Source organism: Phragmites australis, chromosome 8 (genome assembly GCF_958298935.1).
Source record: "Phragmites australis chromosome 8, lpPhrAust1.1, whole genome shotgun sequence".
NCBI classification, from domain to species: domain Eukaryota; kingdom Viridiplantae; phylum Streptophyta; class Magnoliopsida; order Poales; family Poaceae; genus Phragmites; species Phragmites australis.
The window spans coordinates 26499622-26510931 of record NC_084928.1 but is presented as its reverse complement, the minus strand read 5'-3'; the positions used below and the strand labels follow the sequence as shown (position 1 = coordinate 26510931).

At 48.3% G+C, this 11310-nt stretch overlaps 1 protein-coding gene and 1 long non-coding RNA gene across 5 annotated transcripts; both read left to right on the top strand.

Annotated features, from left to right (window-relative positions):
* The first annotated feature begins 6302 nt into the window (after nt 1-6302).
* On the top strand, nt 6303-7265 carry LOC133927694 (uncharacterized mitochondrial protein AtMg00810-like). Its single transcript, XM_062374122.1, has 2 exons — nt 6303-6892; nt 7136-7265. Exons 1-2 carry the CDS (start codon nt 6303-6305, stop codon nt 7263-7265), a joined length of 720 nt encoding a protein of 239 aa, XP_062230106.1.
* A 417-nt stretch (nt 7266-7682) lies between these two features.
* LOC133925921 (uncharacterized) lies at nt 7683-10348 on the top strand. Of its 4 annotated transcripts, XR_009911035.1 has the most exons (6): nt 7683-8296; nt 9010-9100; nt 9217-9313; nt 9381-9437; nt 9573-9652; nt 10020-10348. It is a non-coding gene; the product is annotated as an uncharacterized LOC133925921 (long non-coding RNA). The 4 variants fall into 4 exon arrangements; XR_009911032.1 differs by lacking the exon at nt 9010-9100; XR_009911033.1 differs by having other exon boundaries at nt 9010-9313.
* Nucleotides 10349-11310: the final 962 nt, after the last annotated feature.

Genomic DNA, 11310 nt, shown 5'->3' with positions numbered 1-11310 from the left:
CAACATGATTGACGCGACCATGCATCGCATTCTGTCAGGGCTGCTGCTGTTGATTGTTGCCCTGGGCATGTGCTTGGCCTTGCTACTTCTTAGGACACTTGTTGGCAAGGTGCCCGAAGTTGCCACAACTGAAGCATAGGCCGATGTTGCCTGATCCTTGACCTGGGCGATTTTGTTGTTGGGGTTGGTTGTTGTTGCTGGGTCGCTGCTGCTGGTAATTAGGACATGATTGATGCTATTGCACTGGCTGCACTTGTGGCTTGTACGACCCTGCAACCTGACTAGGCATCTTCTGTGGTGGCCTCTACTGCTGATTCTGCCCTCCATGGAGGAACATTGCACCTGTGGGTGGGGGATTGAAACAGGGACGATTGTTGCTGCTAGAAGACTAATCTTGCAGGCTGCGGCGTTCTTCTCCCAGATTCTGGCACTTCTTCTCCATGATGAAAGCTCTATCCACCAGCTTCTAGAAACTGAGGCACTCGTTGGCTGATAGGGCATGCTGTAAGCTAGTGTTGAGACCCTCCAGGAAATAATCTTGTTTTTTTTTCATCAGTATCAACATCATTGGGAGCGTAGCGGGAGAGCTGGGTGAACTTTGTGAGATATTCCCTTACTGACATGGGTCCTTGCTTTAGACTGAGGAACTCCTTCCTCTTTAGCTTCACTTCACCTGCGGGGATATGGTGTGCACGGAAGCTATTCTAGAACTCGACCCAAGTGATCTCCTGGGGATCCTCGTGGGCGGCATTGTAAGCTGTCCACCATTCTTGAGCTGGACCAATCAGCTGATGAGATGTGAAAAGAACTTTCTCCCTTCCAGTGCACTGAGCTATCTGCATCTTGCTCTCTATGGTCTTCAGCCAATCATCTGCCTCCATGGGCTCAACTGCCTGTGAGAAGGTGGGTGGCTGAGTGCTCAAGAAAGTTCTGAGTTTGGACTGCGACTGCTGCGACGGTGCTTGCTGAACTTGTGGTTGATGGTTGATAGCCTGAACCAAGCCTTGGAGAATGGTCATCACTTGATTGGCATCCATCAGAGGTGGCGAGGGTGGAAGATCGCGTTGGTTGGTGGCGTTGTCGTTGACATTTTTGTTGTTGTTTTTGCCACGCCTGGTGTTCATCTGTTGGTAGCCAAGGTACGAGCGGGGAACATAAGGTAAAAGCAAAGGCGAATAACAAGATAGGAACAAAAAAGAATAGCTATAGCATGAAAGAAAGAAAGGGACTATCAACTATTATTATATTATTAACTGATGCAATGTAGAGGGGAGACTCCCACATTACACCAACACTCATGCAAAGATCCAACTCATTACAAGGTTCACACTACAGACTCAAGCACAAGCACACACTAGCACAAATGACACAAGACAACTAGAACACACGAGACTAAATGACTTATTCAGCTAGGTACATCCTCCTAGCTTGACTCTACTCCTCGTCTGCTGCACCCAAAGGACGTCCTGCATCTGCCAGATGAAGCTTCTTACGTGGAGGGGAATGGGGCGGTGCAGCCACGGGTGCCTCGGGAGCCTCCTCGGGAAGCTGGTCAGGGTCCTCCAACAGAATATGCAGCTCACGGATGCTCTGCTCCTTCTCTGTGTGATGCTGTTGCATATCATCCAGCTCGTCGAGGGCTCTGTCGAGCTTGACATACAGGGTAGCGGTGAGGTAGACCTGCTCTCTCAGATGGAGATCTAGCTCGTTGTTGATGGGCGCGAAGAGGACCTCCAGACTGTCGGACGGGCTCTATGGGAACTTCCCAAACTGAGTGAGGCGGAGGTCTTGTCTGTTCTCCCTGTAGAGAGTAGCCAGAGCCTGGCGGGCAGCGTCCTCGATCCTAGCCTCAAAGGTAGCTCTAAGGGAGATGGTGGTGTGGACTCAGCGAATTCGGCGAAGATCGTCGTCGGTGGGCTTCTCAAACATGGTCACCTCCACTGACCAGGAGTAACCACAGCCTCCAAGCGGTACTCTAACTCCCTTGTAGAGTGGAGCGTCGTGGTAACCCAATAACCTATGTGAAATTTAAATTTAGAAATTAAATTTTTCTATTAAACAAAATTGCAACTCCTATTTAAAATTCTAGCAAAATTTTAAACTATTGCAAAAATTGAAATTTAGGGTGTTACAGCCCTTTCTAGAGTTCGTGACCTCCTTCGAGAGAACCCCAGCCAAACAGCCCCAACTCGCGTTCACACCTCTGCCAGTCAAACCTCACCACCACGATGGGCTCCGCGCACTCCTCCCACTCCTCCGTCTCCACCGCTGGCAGTGAAGACGAAAGACGAGGGAGACGAGAAGCCCTCCACTGCTGCCGTATCCTCCTCGGTGTTAGAATATAATAACTTATTGGTGCCAATGTCCTATCTTTTCTTTTGTGTTTTGAGTCAAACGCACGTTACCTTTCTTGTGTTAGGGACGTGCGAGTAGGTTTAGGACTAAGACGTGGGACATGAATTGCGTCATGTTATGGCGACTTTCGTGCCCCACATTAGCTGCGACATGCGATGCAGCGCAAGTTGCGGAGTATGGAACGCATGTAAGGGTAGGTCTGTAAGAGTCTATAAATAAGAAGACAAATCAAAAGCGCACGGCAGTTGTGTGGCACACAAAAAAAAATCTTTCTCTCTCTCGCATCTGAATGCTTCATGTGTTCCTCCGACTAGTTCATCAAAGTGCTCGTGCGAGTAGTCGCACGTCTTCGTGAGTGGCCGCTAGTTCAGCTTGAATGGTCGAGGACCACTCATGGAGTGGTCGTTCTGTGGTAGCGTGGTCGTGAGGAGTGGTCGTGCGTCTCCTTCCGTGTGGTCGTGAGCGCACGGAAAAGATCCAAAAGGCTAACAATTGGTATCAGAGCCTAAGTCCCTAGTTTTCTTTGCTCCTACGACATGTCACAATCACAGGCTCCGGAAGGCTCGAGGCTTTCCCAAACTCCGCCGCGACAGGGACATCGCGGGTCTCCCTCTCCCGCTCCGCGCCGAGGACAGAACCGTGATGACAGTGGCTGTATGCTTGTGGTGCAGCAAACGATGCGAGAGGTTGGAGGCTCGATGGCGTATCCAACTCTCAATTGGACGAACTATGGAGATTGGTCACTGATGATGAAGGTGATGCTCCAAGCTCGTGGGCTCTGGGAGGTCATCGATATTGGCAGCGTCGAGGAATAAGAAGACTGGATGGCGTTAGAGGCCATTCTGCGGGCGGTTCCACCGGAGATGATTTCTACGCTGGCGACCAAGCCCAGTGCAAAGGAGGCTTGGGACAGCCTCAAGGCCATGCGCATCGGCACCGATCGCGTGCGGAAAGCGAAAGCCCAGCAGCTCCGTAAGGAGGATGAGGCGATCCAGTTCTGTGATGGCGAGGCGGTGAAGGATTCCGCTCTGCGCCTGAGCTGTCTGGTGAACCAGATGGCAACCGTCAGCGAGGTCATCGATGACACGACTATTGTTGAGAAGTACCTACGCGTGGTGCCTCCCAGGTTTGTGCAGATCACCCTGTCCATTGATACTTTGCTTGACCTATCCACACTATCCATCGAGGATGTGACTGGTTGGTTGAAGGCAGTCGAGGACCGCTGCATGACAAATGCGAGTAGGCAACTCCTGTTCACCGAGGAGGAGTAGATAGTGCGGCAAAAGGATCGACAGCCTGGAGAGGGCTCCTCCTATTATGGCAAAAGTGGTGGCTGCGGACGCCGCGTCAGCAAGCCAAGCCAGAAGAAGGGTGACTCCAATGGCCGCGATGGCAAGCAAGAGTTTGGGCGCGATATCAGAAATGACAAGTGCTGAAACTACAGCAAACTTGACCATTGGGCCAAGGACTACCGGCAACCAAAGCGCAACGAGCAATCACAACTCGCGCAGGGCGACGATGATGAGTCGATCTTGCTGATGGCGTAGGCATGCGCCCTCATTGACTCGATGGAACTGACGTACCCTGGGTATGTTGAGCTCGATGAGACGCACGCGCAGGTGAACCTTGGTTGCAAAGGCAAGAGCCAGAGTGATGTGTGGTACCTGGACACTGGAGCCAACAACCACATGACCAGCGATGGTGACGCATTCGCAGAGCTTGACGCTGGCATCGTTGGATCGGTCAAGTTCGGGGATGGCTCCATCGTTGACATCCGAGGCCGCGACATGGTGTTATTCAAGTGCAAGAACGGTGAGCACCGTGTTGTCATGGACATCTACTTCATCCCCAAGCTGAAGAGCAACATCATCAGTATTGGTCAGCTCGACAAGTGAGGCTGCCAAGTGCTGATCAACGAGGGAGTGTTGCGGATCCGTGATTGGAAGCGCAGTCTTCTCGCCAAGGTAACACGCTCCAAGAACTGGTTGTACACGCTGAGACTGAACATCACGCAGCCGATGTGTCTGGCCGCACAGCACAATGTTGAGGCATGGCTCTGGCATGCCCGTTTCGGTCAGGCATGCCCGTTTCGGTCATCTGCACTTTGATGCGCTAAAGAAGCTGGCGCGTCACGAGATGGTGCACGGTTTGCCAGCGATCGACCACATTGGAGAAGTCTGCAACAATTGTCTTGCTGGCAAGCAACGACGTGCTGTGTTCTCGCAGAAAGCCAACTACCGTGCCGAGGGTCTTCTAGACCTCGTGCACGGTGATCTGTGCGGGCTCATAACTCCACTGACGAATGGTGGGTGGCGCTACTTCCTGTTGTTGGTGGACGACCATAGCTGCTACATGTGGTTGCATCTGCTGACCAGCAAGGATGAGGTAGCCACGATGATCAAAGAGTTTCGGCCGCACGTCAAGACAGAGATTGAGCGGCGACTGCGAGTACTGCAAACTGATCAAGGTGGTGAATTCACCTCGGTTGAGTTCAGGCAGTACTGCGCCGAACAAGGAGTCGAGTGCTACCTCACGACGCCCTACTCCCCACAGCAGAATGGTGTTGTGAAACGGCGCAACCAGACCATCGTCGGGACGCCACGCTGTTTGCTAAAGGCGAAGCAGATGCCAGCGATGTTTTGGGGAGAGGCAGTGACCACATCGGTCTTCCTCCTCAATCGGTCGCCAACCAAGAGTCTGAGCGGCATGACCCCGTTCGAGGCTTAGCATAGGCGGAAGCCTGATGTCTCATTCTTGCGCACATTTGGCTACGTGGCGCATGTCAAGGTGACAAAGCCGAACCCGCGGAAGCTTGATGATCGCAGTGTTCCAATGGTGTTCCTCAGGTACGAGCCAAGGACCAAGGCGTATAGACTGTTGGACCTCCAAGCACATCGCGTTCACATCTCTCGTGACATGATCTTCGATGAGAAGAGGTGCTGGGACTGGTCGACAACAGACTAGTCAACGACCACAAGCCTTGACAGCAACTTCACTGTCGATTACGAAGAGTGCCGGAGGTCCGAGGTGGTGAAGGAGGCTCCAGTTGGCGTGGCGACCACAAGTCGACCTGCTGTGACCACATGTCCACCAGGTGCGACCACGTGCCAGGGAGCAGCGACTAGTCTGCCTACTAGGAGACCGGAGCGACCAGCAGCGATGATCAGTCTGCCTGCTGTGACACTAGGGCGACCAGCATCGACTCGCTTCGTCATGCCACCGACCGATGGCAACCAGTACCTCGACGCAGAGCATGATGACGGGCTGCTCCATTTTTGCACTGTCGAGGACATCCTGGGTGACACCACGCCACATGGGCAAGCAACCCAAGAACTCGACGAGCACGAGCTGCACTTGGTGAGTGCAGAGGAACCGACCACGTTCTCTAAGGCTAAGCGTAAGCCATGCTGGCGTCGCACAATGCAGGAGGAGATGAAGTCCATCGAGGACAACAAGACGTGGGAGCTCGTCGACCAACCGGTCGGACGTCGGCCGATCGGGTTAAAATGGGAGTTCAAAGTCAAGCGCGACGAGAAGGGTGAGCTGGTGAAGCCCAAGGCATGACTTGTGGAGAAAAGCAACATTCAGTGCGAGGGTGTCGACTTCGAGGAAGTATTCGTACTTGTCGCACGGATGGAATCGGTGCGCGCAGTACTGGCACTAGTGGCGCACGAGGACTGGTTCGTCCACCATATGGACGTGAAGTCCACATTCCTGATTGGTGAGCTCGTCAAGGAGGTCTACGTGCAGTAGCCATCAAGGTTAGTCATCAAGCATCAAGAGCACAAGGTGCTGAGGTTGCGCAAGGCTCTATACAGGCTGGCTAAGTGCCCCGTACCTGGAATACCAAGCTGGATGCGAGCCTCATCTCGCTGGGCTTCATCAAGTGTGCCAGTGAACACGCTCTATACACGCGCCACGCCGGGCCTGGTATGCTAGTCGTGGGCATGTATGTTGATGATTTAATCATCACTGGGTCAAGCCATGTCAACATTGACAAGTTCAAGCGAGAGATGATGTCAATATTCCAAATGAGTGACCTTGGTCTACTCATCTACTTCCTCGGCATTGAGGTGAGCCAGGGTGAAGGTGGTATCACGCTCTGCCAAAGCGCTTATGCTAGCAAACTCTTGGAGAGGAGCGGCATGGAGGGGTGCAACACATGTCATGCGTCGTTGGAGGAGCGGTTGAAACTCTCCAAGGCAAGTACGACACCACCAGTTGACGCGATGCACTACCGGAGCATTGTAGGTGGTCTGCGCTATCTAGTGCACACACGGCCGGACATTGTGTTCGTCATGGGGTATGTCAGCCAGTACATGGAGGATCCACGTGAAGATCACTACGCGGCGGTCAAGCATCTCCTCCGCTACGTGGCTAGCACTCACGAGTACAGTGTTGTCTACAAGAAGGAAGGAGGGGCCGCACTTGTGTTGACATGGTGCAGCGGTAGTGACATGGCTGGCGACCTTGATGGCCGCAAGAGCACGACCAGCGTTCTCTTCCTCCCCGGCCACAGTCCCATCTCCTGGCAATCGTAGAAGCAGAGAGTGGTCGCACTCTCGACATGCGAAGCAGAGTACATAGCTGCGGCTACAGCGGCTTGCCAGGGAGTTTGGCTCGCTCGGTTGCTGCACGAGCTCACTAGCGAAGAGCTCCAAGCACCGATATTGATGGTGGACAACAAGTCTGCCATCTCACTCATCAAGAACCCAGTCCTTCACGACAGGAGCAAGCACATCGAAACTTGATATCACTTCATATGTGATTGTGTTGCTAGAGGACAGATCGACCTCGAGTTCGCTGAATCCGAACGGCAGCTCACGGACATCCTCACCAAACCACTCGGCCGTGTTTGGTTCCAGGAGCTTCGTGCAAGGATTGGCGCGATCGAGATCAAGAAGGCATAACAAGATTAGGGGAGAATGTTAGAATATAATAACTTGCTGGTATAAGTGTCTTATTTTTTCTTTTGTGTTTTGAGTTAAACGCACGTTGTCTTGCTTGTGTTAGGAACGTGCGAGTAGGTATAGGACTGAGACGAGAGACATGACTTACGTCATATTATGGCAACTTTCACGTCTCACGTTAGCTGCGACGTGCGATGTAGCGCAAGTTGTGGAGCATAGATTGCATGTAAGGGTAGGTCTATAAGAGTATAAATAACAAGAGGAAGAAAAATCAAAAGCGCGCGTTGGTTTTGTGGTAAAAAAAATCTCTCTAGTATCTGAGTGCTTTATGTATTCTTTCGACTAGTTTATCATAATGTACGAGTAATTATGCGTCTTTGTGAGTGATCGCTAGTTCAGTTTGAGTGGTTGCGTGATCGTGAAGAGTGATTGTGCGTCTCCTTTCAGTGTGGTCATGAGCGCACGGAAAAGACCCGAAAGACCAACACTCGGGCCCACCCGCGCTGGCGCTGGCGCCGGCGCCGGTGCGCGAGCCATTGGCGTCCGCGTCCAAGGTGCTGGAGTAGGAGCCCGAGATGCTCCCATGCCGCGCCGCGGACTTCCCGCTCTCATCGCAACCCTCGTTCGCCGGGACCACGCGCCTGCTCGAGGCCCCCGGCATCAAGGTCTGGGACCCCTGCCACGTCCTCCTTCGCCGACGTAGCCTCAGCAGCTGGGGAGGGCAGCCGAGTCCACCGCGGTGGAGCCGTGGAGGTCGTGGTGGTCAGCCACGGGAAGTGCATGGCCGCGATGCGCCCGTACTGCCATGTCTCTGGATAGATTTTAGTCATTCCTAGCTTCACTCTTTGTTAGTACTAACTCTCCAACTAATTGCTCCGTACTGCTGCCGGTGTTGGTGCTTGAAGGGATAACGCTTAAATGCTCTCTACTGCTACCAATGCTCTTGATCTGGTCACCTCCCAGTGCCAATCTGGTGCTACCCCCTCCACTTAGGCGAGCAGCCCAGCCACGAGTAGGATTTAGGTAAAAAGGTAAGGCAAGAAGCCTTCAACTTCTGAGCATGTCTGCATGCGAATTGCGTTGTGCATGGAAGAGCATCTACTATGTGCCTTTCTTTGACCAATCTCAGCAATTGTTTTGTTGTGTGTTAAACTGAGCATGAAATTTCTCACTACAACTGCATGTGAAGGATGCTAAATGGGTTGCATATCATGTGTTTGATGGAATGCCCAAATGAGATGTAGTTAGTGCTTCTAAATTTCCTCTATACTCTGCTAATATATGGATGCTCTGCCTCTGATGCACTTCGTTAGAGATGCAAAAGAAAAAAAATATTACATGGATGAGCTGCTATTTTTCTATGTATTGCAACTTTTTGTTACTGCACACTTAATAGCTAGATTCTTCATAACAATTCGGTTTCTTATGTGGCCTCTCTCCTAAGGGATACAGCTTTGATTCATTTCACTCGAGTACAAAACATATCAGTCTAGGTTTCACATCTTGACGCTTAGAACTGAGAAATCATTCTCTACCCTCCCCTCCCAAAGGAAAATTTTCACTAGCCCTTACGCACGCATAAACTATCATGCCTATAGATAATAAGATTCTTTGTTAATTATGTTAATTATAAAAGTTCCTTATTTGCTGTCAATGTTTATCTATCAAACATCAAGAAAAAATAATGTGGCAATACTTTACAATGAGTTTGTTTGGTTAATTCTGTTGTGCATTTGTGCTGCAGGGTGGTAGGAGGGTATTTTCCTTTTCCATGCTTCATTTTTGAGGCTTCAACTGTTCAGCAATGCATAATTTGATTTCTGTTACCTGTGCAGGTCATATATGCAGCTTATTCTGTCAACAATTTGGCCATTGTTTATTTTCATCATGATCATTAAATGATACAACGGATATTGTTGCATAGCACCTGAATATAATTTTGTTTCTGCAGCTTACATGAAGCTGCTGATGGCAAGAAGACAAATCTCAGTTTGTCCAGCACAACAGGGTCATGCTGTCAAGAACGGGACCATACTATTGCCATTGAGGTAAATTTCAATTGTTCATGGTTATATCAGGTTTACAATATGGATGGGTTTAATGTCCTTATTTCAGGAAAGGGATATAAGTGTTGCCTTTAGTTGGAGGAAATTGGTTTGGCTTTGGTGTAAGGTGAGATTTGGTTCTATCTCTATTTTTTTCTTCTTTTGGTTAGGCTCTTCATCTATGATCATGCAGTAAGCTGTAGCAAGCCCCTTTGCCGTTTTGGACGTGTTCTAGTAACTATGGATTCAGTTATTTGTGCAGGCAATAGCCATATTTATCTATTGGATGGTGTTTCTTTTACATGAGTGTGGCACGTTATTTCTCAAATTCCCTTTCATAGGGTAAGTACATAACTTATATTACTGAAACTAAGGAAATTTATATTGAGAGAACAATGCAAATGTGGACTATAATGTGCCTTTTGATAATTTTTTGTGTGTCTCTCTCATGAAGCTTTGGAGTTCAGGGATATTACTATTGTGATATGTGACTAAAGAAAAATTTAGAGAACAATGCAAATGTGGACTATAATGTGCCTTTTGACAGTTTATTGTGTGTCTCACTCTTGAAGCTTGGGAGTTCAGGGGTATTACTATTGTGATATGTGACTGAAGAAAAATTTGGTGTGTGCTCAAGTATAATCCGTTGAATCTAAATGGCATATAGGGGTAACACATTTACTACAATCTATTCATTTGTGTGCAGCAGATGAAGAGGATCATATCCCGTCTATTTGGTCTTGGAAGCTCATTTACATCTGGCCACGGTGAGAAAATTGGGATGTTAGTATTGAATATTTAGTAATTTAGTTTCTGTTTCAGTTCCCCCATCAAAACCATTCTGTGACTTAATACTTTCTTTTGGTTTAAAGATAGTTTGATAAACAATATGAAACACATAAAGCTAGTTTGATATCATCTTACTCTACCTATCAACTTAGAAGTAATCTTTGTGTTTAACACTTTCATATTAAAACTTAAGCTTAATTAGTGACGGGCCATAGGACGCACCAATGACGTGCTATTTTCTAGTGAGATTCTTTAAAACCTGTCCGTTGAGCAAAGAACTTTCAAAGACATTGCTTGTTTGCCCCATTCTTGATAAGGCCCTACTTGTAACTTGTAAGCTCGTAGACTAGGGACGTGCTATTGTCCAAGCGTGTACCAACCCACATTACACTCGACTGTTGTTAACCCTTGAATGCACATTCGCGAGGTATCGGTGTCTCTACTGTTCATCTTCTTCCCCGCTCCATCACCATCATTCCTCCACTGCAAAAGCGCACCTCGCTCCCCTGCACCCTCCACCTCACTTAACTAGTGGTATCGGGTGCCAGGCTGTCCCTTTGCCGGTTTAGAGTTTTATTAATTTCTCCATGATTTTTATAAAGTTCAGAAGCATAAAGTGAATATATTAAGAAAAAACACTGTAATTGACTTTTTCTTGTCTACCATTATTTTTCCTATATAAAGCATAATATAAGTAAACTAATAAAAGTGGATTCACTAATTTTGGAGGTGTGATGCGTTAGTTATGAATTAATCTAGTTGTAATACATTTACACAATTTTACATGGTACAATAACTATTCCATGAGATCATATATTTTTAAAAGACATAGGATCATGTAAGAAGATTAACAAAATTGGTTTCATGATTTTTGGATTAGCAAAGAGTAAACTATGCATTTAACTTGGTTTAGCAAATATATTTTCTCATATAAAATATTCAACTTTTTATGAGTATAAATATTTTTATCATGTAGATAATGTTATAAGGAAACCAACAAAAAAAATTACTTGATTTGAAGCTTAGATGAATTAGTTATTGATTTTATAAGGTTTGAGTCATTTTCTTGGTTTTTTTGGTTGAACTTCACTGAAATTCGAGAAAATCGCTCGATAAATCGCTAAATGCGGTCAGTAACCAGTGGAAATTACCGTTCGGTCAATCGGTCTAAATTTTTGCCAAATTTTAAATTTGATCGAGTGAATTTTAAG